Source organism: Miscanthus floridulus, chromosome 17 (assembly GCF_019320115.1).
Source record: "Miscanthus floridulus cultivar M001 chromosome 17, ASM1932011v1, whole genome shotgun sequence".
Taxonomy (NCBI): Eukaryota; Viridiplantae; Streptophyta; class Magnoliopsida; order Poales; family Poaceae; genus Miscanthus; species Miscanthus floridulus.
Window position 1 is genome coordinate 10,579,756 of NC_089596.1, and position 12,510 is coordinate 10,592,265.

Consider the following 12,510-nt stretch of genomic DNA (forward strand, 5'->3'; position numbering starts at 1 on the left):
ACATCAAAGACACCTACCATGACCAAGATTCTGACTTAGGTAGAAATCATCAGTACCAACACCTTCATGAGACTAAAAGGCTAGCTATAGGCCGTTGATAACAATATGTATGGAATTTGACATTGGTCTTACCTTATGGGACACCTATGCCGAGCGCCATAGCCACCAAGGTGCCACCCTTGGCCCACCGGTGAACTCGCCGTAAGCGCATGAAGCCATAGAGCCTCCTAGCAGCCCTGCCTATCCACCCTAGCGCGAGAACACGTGAGCTCACCGCTGGCGAGGAGCGCCACCACGAGATAGAGAGGAGAGAGAGCTGCTGCGCCACTATCGCCCCGTTCACCTAGTGCACTGTGTGCTAGAGAGAGGGGAGGGAGAAGTGGAACGAATTAGACTTGTGAATTATGTCTATTTAATGATGGATTGTATATATTCTTGTGAATTGGACTTGTAATTATAGTTTATATAATACTCTTGTGCTTGTGGTCAGATTTGAATTATATATATATGAGTGAAATACACTGGCGGCCCTTTAACTTGTCGGCCTGTAACAATCCGGTCCACGAACTTGCAAACGCTAAAAATAGACCCCTGAACTTGTCAAGTTGTTCACCGCATGTCCATTTTCCATCTGGTGCGGCTTCTAGGCGACGCGGCAGTGCCAGCGTGGCGGACGAAGCACGTGAGCCGCACATTTCAATGGGCCTAACATGCTCGCTTGCCGGTCGCGTAAGCCCTGCTCGGCCGTGCCGGTCGTGCCGCACCGCTCGCTTGCCGGCACCACATGTGCTCGGTCGCGGCACCACGCTCGCCCGCTGGCTCCATGTGCTCGCCATCGCATGCGCTTGCCAGAGCCACCACGCCGCCCGCCGAGGCTGCTACGCTCGCCCACCGGCACCCTGTGCACTCCTCCGTGGCACGGCCCTCGCTCGCTGGGCGCTGGCTCCGCGCGCTCGCGTGCTTGCTGCCGTGTGCACTTACCGAAGCCGCCACGCTCGCCCGCCGACACTGTGTGCGCTCCTCCACGGCATGGCGCTCACCGGCTATGGGAGCTACATATACACGCTTGGCTTGACCTCGCGGACTCACCCAAGGGGTTGGTTGGTCGTATTATGGCCAAGAGCAAGCTCGCCCACGGCCATGGAGGTCGCGGTGGCGCTTGACACGGTGGCACGGTGCTACGCCAACTGCTAGAGAGTGGTAGCGATAAAATGGAGAGCATGGGTGTGACCAGGAGCTCACCATGACTTCGCTTGACTACTCGGTTGAGGCAGAGACTAGGCGGAGATGCGTCGCCGTTGGTGATGGCGGACACAAAGGCGTTAACCGTCGTCGCGTCGGTGTTCCGGCACTTCTAAGGGTCTACAGCTAAAACAAAGGAGCTGATCACGACCACAGCATCAAGAAGAAGCTAGAGCATCAAATGGAAGGGCAAGAGTCTCACCAGAGCATCACGCCACGACACCTGTGGGCGAGCGCGGCGGCTTCAGCAAGTGCACGTGAGCGCGCGGAGCCAGCGCCTAGCGAGCGAGCGCCGTGCCATGGAGGAGTGCACATGGTGCCGGCGGGTGAGCGTGGCAGCAAAGACGGGCGGCACGATGGCTCCGGCAAGCACATGCGGCAACGAGCACATGGAGCGAGTGCCGCGACTGAGCGCACGCGGTGCCGGTACGCGACCGGTGCGGCACGACCGGCATGGCTGAGTGGGTGTTGCGTGACCGGCAAGCGAGCATGGCAGGACCGTTGAAACGTGCGGCTCACGTGCTTCGTCCACCACGCTGGTACTGCCACGTCGCCTGGAGGCCGCGCGCGGATGGGAAATGGACCCACAGTGAATAATTTGACAAGTTCAGGGGTCTATTTTCCGCTTTTGCAAGTTCGTGGACCGGATTGGCACATGCCGACAAGTAAAAGGGCCGCTACTGTATTTCACTCACACTCTCTCTCTCTCTCTCTCTCTCTCTCTATATATATATATATATATATATATATATATATGTTCTGGTCGAATTTGAATTGTAAATTTGAATCTTTTTTGGTGGAAAAATGTACTGTAGGGGCAGTTCTAGATTGAACCGCCCCTACAAACAGGTATTATAGGGGCGGCTGGTACTACAGCTGCCCCTATAAATCAGCGATTTGTAGCCACGCTTTGGTAGGAGCGGCTGACCAAACCACCCCTACAAATGCCCATTAGCCGCCCCTACAAAGCATATCTGACGTAGTGACTTGCCTTGGTCGTTCTTGACCCTGCTCTTGTTTTGCGTCACCCACCAGCTCGTCGGCACATGGTACTCGTCCTTTAGCGCGTCGGCGTACTTATTCACAAGCATGACATCGCGGTCCACCACTAGCTTGAGCTTGCCGCCGTTGCTTCCCAGCTCGCCAGCGACACCGTGCAGGTAGCACTCGAGGTTGTGGGCTGTCACAAGATTCGGTTCCTTGAGGTAGTCCGACCGGGCCGTGTCAATGTGCAGTGTCACGCCCAGGTCATGCAACCAGTCCATCAAAAAGGGCACTGCGTCTTGGCAGTTCTTAACGTGGAGGATGTTGGCCCATAGGATCATCGGCTCAGGCGAGTGAACCACTCTCCGATCTTGTCGAGCACCCACTTATGTTGCCGAGCACCCACTAGCCATGCCGACCATGAACAAGCGTTGTCCGTCCCCACACACTATGGCTGGAGCTAGAAGAAGAAGGGAGAACAGAGCAAGCACACACAATACAAGACACCAGCGTTGGCCGAAGCCCTATCTGTGAGATGGCAAATATGAACTCTCTTTACTGAGTTGCCTTGTATGTCTATTTATACAACTCTATCCATCTAGTCCTAGTACGGCTGCCCTACTAAAATAGTGACTAGATAACATATAGGGCTAACTCTGCGCCGGCCACTGCATGTGCCTACAGTGCTACAGGTGAGCAGTTCGGCGCCTGCACCTGTAGCGGCTACAGTATCACAGCAGGGGGCTTTTTTGGTGCTGCCTTCCCCTTGCTGTGTTCATATAAGGTAGCAGTAGATTATCTAACAATCTTTCCCTAATCCTACTGCTAACCCTTGTATCCCCTCCATGCCGATCATCTCCTTTAGCTCCGTGAGTCGAAGACGTTCGAGCGGCTTGGTGAGGACGTCTGCGAGTTGCCGACCAGTTTTAACAAACTCGATGACGATCTGCCCTCCATTGACACAGTCCCTGAGGAAGTGGAACTTCACATCGATGTGTTTACTTCGGTCATGCAGAACCAGATTCTTCGCGAGGGCGATGGCGGGCTGGTTGTCCACCATCAGTGCTGGTGGGTGAGCTTCCACGCTAGTCAGCTTGCCCAGTAGCCGGCGTAGCAACACAACTTGGCACGCCGCTGTGGCCGCCACTATGTACTCTGCCTCGCACATAGATAGCGCCACCACCTTTTGTTTCAGCGACAACCATGAAATTTGGGCTGACCCGAGGAAGACGAGCACGCCAGAGGTGCTCCATCGTCCGTAGATGTCCCCCGCCATGTCTGCATCGCTGAACACAGTGAGCTACAGCCTACTCCCACCGGTCTTTGGAAAATTATCCATTGATCCACCGTTCCCTTGATGTAGCACAGTAGCCGCTTCACCGTAGCCCAGTGATCCTCTCTAGGATCCTCCATGAAGCTACTAACGTAGCCCACGGTGAATGCAATGTCCGGCTTCATGTGGACTAGGTAGCGCAGACCGCCGATGATGCTCCAGTAAAGTGTTGCATCCACCTTCACCACGGTACTAGCCTTCGTCAGTTTCAGCCGCTCCTCCATCAGAGTCATGCATGGCTTGCACTCCACCATGCCGCTCCTCTCCAATAGCTTGGAGGCATACGCGCTCTGACCGAGCGTGAGTTCTTCCTTCCCCTATCTCACCTCGATGCCAAGGTAGTAGGAGAGTACGCCGAGATCGCTCATTCGAAAATGAGCCGCCATCTCACGCTTGAAGCTGTTGATGTCCTCCGTGCGCGCACCGGTGACGATTAAGTCATCCACATACACACCAACCATGAGCTCCTCCTTCCCCCGTCATCGCATGTAGAGCACATGCTCGGTTGCGCACCTTTGAAACCCAAGCTCACCCAGCGTGGCGTCAAGCTTGGCATTCCATGCTCGAGGGGCTTGTCATAGCCCGTAGAGCACCTTGCGCAGTCGGAGCACCCTATGCTCCTCTCCCTTGATGGTGAAACATAGAGGTTACCTGACGAAGACCGTTTCTGCCAGTTCACCATTGAGGAAGGCCGATTTAACGTCTAAGTGATGGATGCGCTAGTCCTTTGCTGCTACCAAGGTAAGTAGCAAATGGACCGACTCAATGCACGCTACTGGTGCAAAGACCTCCTTGAAGTCAATGCCCCCACGCTGAACAAAGCCTTGGGCGACAAGGCACGCCTTGTGCTTGACAATGGCACTGAGCTCATCCCGCTTGACTTTATACACCCACTTTAGGCTGATTGGATGATATCTTAGAGGTGGATCGACGAGCTGCCAAGTCTTGTTTTTCTCTATCGCCTTCATCTCCTCCAGCATGGCCCATTGCTAGTTTCCATCATGCTCGGCAAGCGTGAACGTGGGTGGTTCCTCTGCACTAACGAGTAGTAGCTCTACGTCGTTGAGCAGCCTGCCCGCCAGACCTGAGGGACCTGTGCCACCGACGATGTTGTCCAGCCTACGGAACCGCACCTCCTCACCTTTGTGGTAGGTGTCCACGAACTCAATGATGTCACTTGGGGGTGAGGCGAACTTGATCGGCGTTGATGGAGTTCCCTGTTCCGCCAGAGTGCTCGGCATAGCACCTGAAGTGCTCAGCACTACTTCTGGATAGCTTGTCATAACTCCTACAGTGTTCGACCATACTATAGGAGTGCCCAGCCTTAGTCTTAGAGCGGTTGGCACCACTACAAAACATCTTGTCCCCGCCACGAGAGTGCTTAGCACCAGTTCTGAAGTGGTCGCCACCACTGCAGAACCTCCTGGCACCACTCCTGCCATGCTCGGCATCCCTCTAGGAGTACACGACACTCCTCTCGAAGTGCTTGGCATCCCTCTCGAAGTGCTCGGCACTGCCCCAAGAGTGCACGACTCCACCACCAGAGTGCTCGGCGCTCCTCCCAGAGTGCTCGACACCTGTTCCCTAGTGTCTCCACTACCGTAGATGACCAAGTGCTCGACGATGAAGGTGCTAGTGAAGCTGTCAGCTTTCCCCGTGCTCAGACTGCTCCAGTCCCAAGCCACCTCCTCATTGAACACGATGTCGCGTGAGACAAGCACCTTGTCTCCATGTGGGTCATAGAGCTGGTACGCCTTGGTACCCTCCATGTAGCCTAAGAACACCATGGGTGTGCTCCTATCCTCCAGCTTGGTGACGTTCGGCTTTGTCTTCCTGACATGGCCGATGCAGCCGAATGTCCGGAGGAAGGACATGCTCGGCTTGCGCTCATACCAAGCTTCGAATGGTGTCATGCCCGTTAGGGCTTTGGTCGGAGAGCGGTTGAGGATGAATACCGCCGTGGTCACTGCCTCTCCCCAGAACCTTGCCGGCATGCCTTTGGCCTTCATCATGGATCGGGCCATGCCGACCACCGTCTGGTTCCATCGCTCCCCCACGCCATTTTGTTGTGGCGAGTACGGCGCAGTGTGGTGTTGCCCCACACCCTGATCCATGCAGTACACAGCGAACTCCACCGAGGTGAATCCGCCACCGTGATCAGTCCTTAGCACGTGGAGCTTCTTGCTGCTCTCGGCCTTCGCGCGTGTCTTGAACTTCTTTATTGCAGCCATCGCTTCATCCTTGCTCATTAGGAGTCATAGCCACATGTAGCGACTACAATTGTCCATGAGTAGGAGGAAGTACCACCGACCACGGCATGTAGCAGGCGTGATCGGCTCATAGAGGTCACCGTGGACGAGCTCAAGAGCTTCCTTTATGCGATACTTGGCCGCCTTTGGGAAAGGTAGCCTCCTCTACTTCCTGGCCAGGCAGCTGTCACATAGCTCGCCTCCGTGCTTGATGTGGGGTAGCCCTTGGACCATCTTCTCTAGCCGACCAAGCGCGTCGAAGCTGAGATGTCCGAACCAGGCATGCCACATCCACGGTTCCTCGGAGTGCCTTGCCGCCAGGCACACCGGCTGCTCTACCTTTAGGTCGAGCAGGTACAACCAGTTCAGGGACCTCTTCACCTTGGCAAGAAGTCGCTGCTTCCGGTCCCTAATCCTAAGGACTCCGTCCTTAATCAGTACCTCGCTACCACGCTCATCCAGCTGACCAATGCTGGTGATGCTGGAATGCAGCTACGGGATGTAATATACATCCGTTGGCTCGCGGTGCTCCCTGTTCTGGCATCTGAAGATGATGGTGCCGCGCCCTTGGATAGCCACCCTTGAGCCATCACCAAACTTCACCATACCAGTAACATCGCCGTCGAGCTCGGAGAAGGATGCCTTAGAGCCCGTCATGTGGTTACTGGCACCAGAGTCTAGATACCACCGCTACTCCTGGTCGACGCCCACATGCTCGAGGTGAACTTGGGTGCGTGGTTCGTTGAGGTTGACGGTCTTCAGGGCCTTCCCAGGTCTTTCCACCATCGTCGCCTCTTCCCTCTTCTCGGCCTCGACGTCGTGCAGTGCATAGAACGTCGCCATCAGGATAGTGGCCTCATCCTCATCATCGACTTGCGTCAGGTGAGCCTGAGCCTTCTTTTCCTGCTTGCGGTTTGGGCACTCCCGTGCCCAATGGCCCATTTTCCCGCAACGCCGACAGACGTTGGGGTCGACCTGCTTCTTCTCCGAAGAAGCCTTACCGCGGCGCTTGCTATCGCCACCATGGCTGGAGGGGGCTGCCTTCCTGGAGTTCCTCCGAGCAGCCCACTCCTCTTTCGTTAGCAGGACTTTCCCGCTGTCCTTCGTTGCTGTCGCCTGCTCTAGGCGTTCGTCCATCGTCCGTAAACGGCCTGTCACATCCTTAGTGGTGAGGGTGGACAAGTCCAGCATTGTCTCTATGGAGAGAGCGATCTAGATGTACTTTGCCAGCATGGAGTGGATGTACTTAGAGACCGCCTCCTCTTCGTCGATGGTAACACCGTGGCTCTTCAGCTTGCTGATGAGCGTCTGCAGGCAGAGGGAGAAGTCCTCCATCATTTCACCATCCTTGAACTTAAGGTTGCGTACTCCTACTTCAGAAGCTAGGCTGTCGCCTTCTTTGCGTGGTCGGAACCGATGCGCATCGCCGCAATAGCCTGCCACGCCTCCTTAGCCGAGCTCTTTATCTCCAATGACTCCCTGTACTCCGCCGGTACAGCAGTGATGATAGCCTCCAGTGCTGACATATCATCTTCTTTATTGTCGGTGCCATTGTCAACAGCATTCCAGAGCTGTCGGGCTCTGAGCTTGACCTTCATGGTCACCAACCACTCTCCATAGTTGGTGCGAGTCAGCGTCGGCCAAATGATGCCGCTGACCTTCCGCACCGTGTGAACAACGACCTCTGGTCGTGACTGGGCAGCCACAATAGTGCCACTGCTGTCGCCCATCTCCGAACCGTCCGTCATCGCCAGCGGTTAGTCTAGCGACGACGCTTGTACGGCTCTGATACCACTTGTTGACCCACAGGATCACCGGCCCAGGCGAGTGAACCACTCTCCGGTCTTGCCGAGCACCCGCTAGTGTTGCCGAGCACCCACTAGCCGTGCCGACCATGAACAAGCATTGTCCGTCTCAACACATTATGGCTAAAGCTAGAAGAAGAAGGGAAAACAGAACAAGCACACACAATACAAGACATCAGCGTTGGCCGAAGCCCTATCTGTGAGATGACAAATCTGAACTTTTTTTACTGAGTTGCCTTGTATGTCTATTTATACAACTCTATCCATCTAGTCCCAGTACAGCTGCTCTGCTGAGACTAGATAACATACAGAACTGACTCTGCGCCGGCCACTGCATGTGCCTACAGTGCTGCAGGTGAGCAGTTCGACGATTACACCTGCAGCGGCTACAGTATCATAGCAGGGGGACCTTTTCAACGCCGCCTTTCCCTTACTGTGTTCACACAAGGTAGGAGTAGATTATGTAACAGAGGACATTGAGGTCCTTGAACGAGGTGAAGGCGTGCCTGAAAGCGTCGTTGCCGACGTGTGGGCACGCGAACACGACGGCCGTCACTGGGCACGGAGGCCGGCCGTCGCCGGAGGAGTCGTCGCTGGCGGCCGGTGCATTGTTGTTCACGCCGCTGCCGACGAGGTCGATGGCGTTCAGATTGGAGAGCGCCGCGCCGAGGCTGTGGCCGACGACGGTGATGCTGGTCTCTTCGTACGTCCTTGTACAGCTCCACCAGCCTCCTCACCTCCGCAAGAACCTGGTCTCTGGCGCTGGTCCTGTTGACGGCGAACTTGGAGTCGTCGACGGCGGTGTCGATGGTCGCCGTGTACAAGCACAGGAAGGAACAGGATGTCTGTGGACGCGGGCTGAGGGGTCCAACGACTTCGACTCTGTCAGGCCCAGCGCCGGCCAGGGCTTCGTCGGCAGGAACAGGATGTCCTTGAACCACTCCGCGGCCGTCGCCGACCCGCGCCACGCCACCACGACGTCGCGCCTCCCCAGAGCTGCCACGCCCTCGTCCGTGGCCACCGCGACGTACCCTATCCAGGTGGGCTTCTTCTTCTCTCCCAGGCGTAGACGAACTTGGTGACCTTGTAGTGGCCGGCGGCGGCCACTCCCGACTTGGTCAGCAGGTCGTCGTAGCCGTACCTGCAGAGGCCGGTGTGCGGCGAGTGCTCCTCGTTGTTGAAGCTGTCGCTGGTGGCCGCCACGAGCTCGCCGTAGGAGATGATGGAGTTGCGGAGGTCCATGTCCAGCGGCTCAAGGAGGCCCTTCCAAGAGTGCTCGCCATGGAGCTCGCGCCACCTCTTGCTCTTGGTGGTGCCAATATCGCTGCTTCCACTTCCAGACGACACCATGGTATTTTCACGCTTTAATTTGCTGTGTGTGTTTCGGTTGTGGTTTCTTGGCTTCTGCTTGAGACCTATTTATAGCACTCCGCGCACGCTGAAGACAGTGCGACGCCACGTATATCCTAAATAATAAATAAATAATAGGGTTTTAAATTTTCTTATTAAGGGGAGGTTTTATTGCCCCTCTGTTTTAAATTACAAGTCGTTTTAACTTTCTTTCTTTTTTACAATGTTTGCTATGTATCTAAACATATGTTATGTCTAGATATATAGAAAAATTCGATGTACCAAAAATAGTCGTGATTTATAATTTGGAACGAAGGGAGTAAAATCTAAGGCAGTTGTGTTGCGTTGATACAACTCTCATGAAAGCACTTTCGATCTCTGCGTATTCACATGCACACAGCCTATGAAGTTTAAAACAACCATATATATTCTAGTACTAACTAGCAAATGTGTCCTTGTGTTGCAACATGAAGTACAACTTACACGGTTACAAAAATAACTTGAGACTTAAGATTTGTCTTGTGTTCCAATTCATTTTAGAACTAGGTGATTTCCCACGTGTTGCTGTAGGAATTTAACAATAATTTTAAATGAATTCTCTATTAAGGAAAGTTAGTAAAACCTGAGGAGAGCATATAGAAAAATGAAACTCATTAAAATATGATGGCTTATTTTAGAATATTTGTATATCTACTAAATCCCATCCGATGCATACCATCGATGGTAAGAAGAGCCGGGCTAGAGTGACAAACCTTAGGAAAAGCAATATCTAGTAGTTCCTAGATTCTTTAAAAGCCTCATCGATCTGTAATACCTGTATTCCAACTCTGATGGAACACCACATGCATGAATATATCTCAAATAATATCTAGTAGGTCCTAGATTCTTTAAGAGCCTCATCTTGTAGTACCTCTATTCCAACTCCAATGAAACACTACATGCATGAATATCTCGCATGTGGCAGTGTTTAGGTAGGACATGGATACAGTTGTTCATGTGCCAGTGCCTAAGGAATTAGCAGATGCACCACTACATGAAGGTTGCCTATGAGATTACTTGGAGGCTTGTCCTTGTGATGGTGATGAACTGACCTCCCTGGAGAAGCTTAGAAGGACATGAGGATGTTTTGGGTGGGAGGATTAACTTATGTAGACAACTCTCAACCCTCTCATCTACTAGCACTAGCAGGCTCTACGCTTGCAGCATTTAACACGCATGGATGGGAGATCAATTTTAGGAAGATGTTGGGTGGGGACAGCTCCTCAAGTGCCATGTTTCAGTTGCATAGTCGATGGAAGAAAGAAGCACCTACGTTTGGATAGCGACCAGTAGGCAGTCGTGAGTGCCTTCACAAACGGACCAAGCCATGCAGCTTATCATGCCTGAGAACCTAGACATAAAACGCCCCTCACGTTCTTGCGGCCCAAAATAGAACGGTCGAAGTCCCTGCCCTACTCTCCGATCTCCACCCCTCGTTTTCGTAAGAGTCTATCTACTCAATAACCATACATTTTATATAATTTCAACACATAAACTTTTTTACACTATACAATTAAGATTCAATAACCTTCATCCTCCTTCCACCTCCAGCCTTTTTCTACCTACAATCTTCTTCTACCTCCGTGTTGAATTACCCAAAATAGAACGGTCGAAGTCCCTGCCCTACTCTCCGATCTCCACCCCTCGTTTTCATAAAGGCTCCAATCATTTCGCAAAATCTTCATTTTCGCTACCAATTCAACAGGATTAGATGCAATCCAACATCCAAAAAAAACCCCACACATGGATATATTCATTTGTTGCGTGCATAAAAAAAAATCGATGCCCCGCATATCAGGTCAGGTCAGCAAACCGGATCAAACTTGAAGTATCTTAATCAGAAGCTGATGGCTGTTGGATCAATTCAGTCGCCTCTTATTACATTACAGATGGAGCATAGAGTGCACGCATTTAGATAAAAAAAAAAGAACAAACGAAAAAGTGGGGGCTAACTTTTCATTCAAATAGCATAACACAACTGGCTGTCCACACATGCAGTACGGACGACTCCTCCACCTGCAAGGGAATGTAAGCCTTAAATGCTACAATTTTACAAAACTATAGGGTATGGAGTCCCAAATGCACTAGGGGCTATGAACGGCATGAAGATGTGAGCTGTGTCAAACAGTGAGCATAGACATTGCGAAGTATGGCTTTTAGCAGTGATAACTGATACGCATAGGAAATCCTTCCAGCACTACCAGAATCTACTACGGTTTGAGTTCCTGGGGAACAAGCTAAAGCAGTAGTTACAGATTTTAATAGGTTAAGATTCCTAGGGAACATCCGCCTGTTCGGTTGGCTGGTTCATATCGTTGCTGGTTCGTGAAGAAGTACTGCTGGCCGATTTGTGTGAGAGAAAAATACTGTTCCAGCTGGAAATTTACAATCGTTTACGATAAGCCACAGCCAAACGAACAAGCTGCATTTTGATGGGAACGAAAAGGAGCTACCATTTTTCAGGAAGACTATAGACAAAGATAGTTTCCCTAGGTTTCTAAAGGTACTGAAATCTTATGATATGGGAACTGTAAAGATTTAAGGATGAAAGCAGTGTGATGTCAACGACTGACCAGGAATTGTTTCACTAGTCAAATTCTTATCTAGCATGTCAGCATAACAGAAAATGTCAAACAGCAAACACAGATAATCTCATTGGATATTTTAATGATTTTCAAACAAAAAGAGGCTCCATACAGACACGTCTAGACTTTTTGACAAGTAACATGACAAACAGCGGCAATGGCTTAGATCATCCACATGTCCTATAAAGAACCTCAATAGTAAATTAACTTCACATACGAAGAGCTTAATGCTACCCATGAGCTAATATCTCAAACCCAAACAATCCGTGTGGCTAGATACAGTAATTTCATCTAAAGGGCACAGTCCACCTTCCGCCACAAGAAGTTTTTCTCACTTGTGAAATTCTAGCAGCCCAACATAAAAAAAAAAGAAGAAAAAAAGACAGAAACGGTAAGGCTTCTGTTGCTGACCATGGTTGAGACTTTGCAAGGAATCCTGCAGATCTTACTCATAGGTTCCAGTTCCAACACAACAACAACAACAACAAAGCCTTTAAGTCCCAAACAAGCTGTGGTAGGCTAGAGTTGAAACCTAGCAAAAGCAATCAAGGTTCAGACACATGAATAGCTGTTTTCCAAGCACTCCTATCTAAGGCTAAGTATAGGTTCCAGTTCCATAATTACAAGAAACCTTTTTAATATATTTTTACCATAAATCATTGATTGCTTAACATGTGAACAAAATCACAAACAACTGGTGACAAGAACATCAACGCGGATAGCATGCTGGGCTTCCGTTCTACTACTTGGAGTTCAACACCGGCAAGCTGGCCCTCTTCATGCCCACCTGGTGGTGGCAGAAGCATGGCTTTAAATTTACAGTAGTACCCCTCCTAAACTTTAGTCCCTGTCACATCGGATGTTTGGACACTAATTTGGAGTATTAAACATAGACTAATTACAAATTTACTAATTACACAGAT

At 51.5% G+C, this 12,510-nt stretch overlaps 1 protein-coding gene and 1 pseudogene across 1 annotated transcript; both read right to left on the minus strand.

Annotated features, from left to right (window-relative positions):
• Positions 1-2,180: 2,180 nt before the first annotated feature.
• LOC136515200 (phospholipase A1-II 1-like) lies at positions 2,181-2,567 on the minus strand. Its single transcript, XM_066508866.1, has one exon. The coding sequence runs from the start codon at positions 2,565-2,567 to the stop codon at positions 2,181-2,183; it is 387 nt and encodes a 128-aa protein (XP_066364963.1).
• A 5,303-nt stretch (positions 2,568-7,870) lies between these two features.
• Positions 7,871-8,980, minus strand: LOC136517158 (phospholipase A1-II 7-like; annotated as a pseudogene).
• Positions 8,981-12,510: the final 3,530 nt, after the last annotated feature.

Bases quoted from the DNA above. Each gene is read 5' to 3' on its own strand.
- LOC136515200 (XM_066508866.1), bottom strand. From the start codon at position 2,567: ATGATCCTATGGGCCAACATCCTCCACGTTAAGAACTGCCAAGACGCA.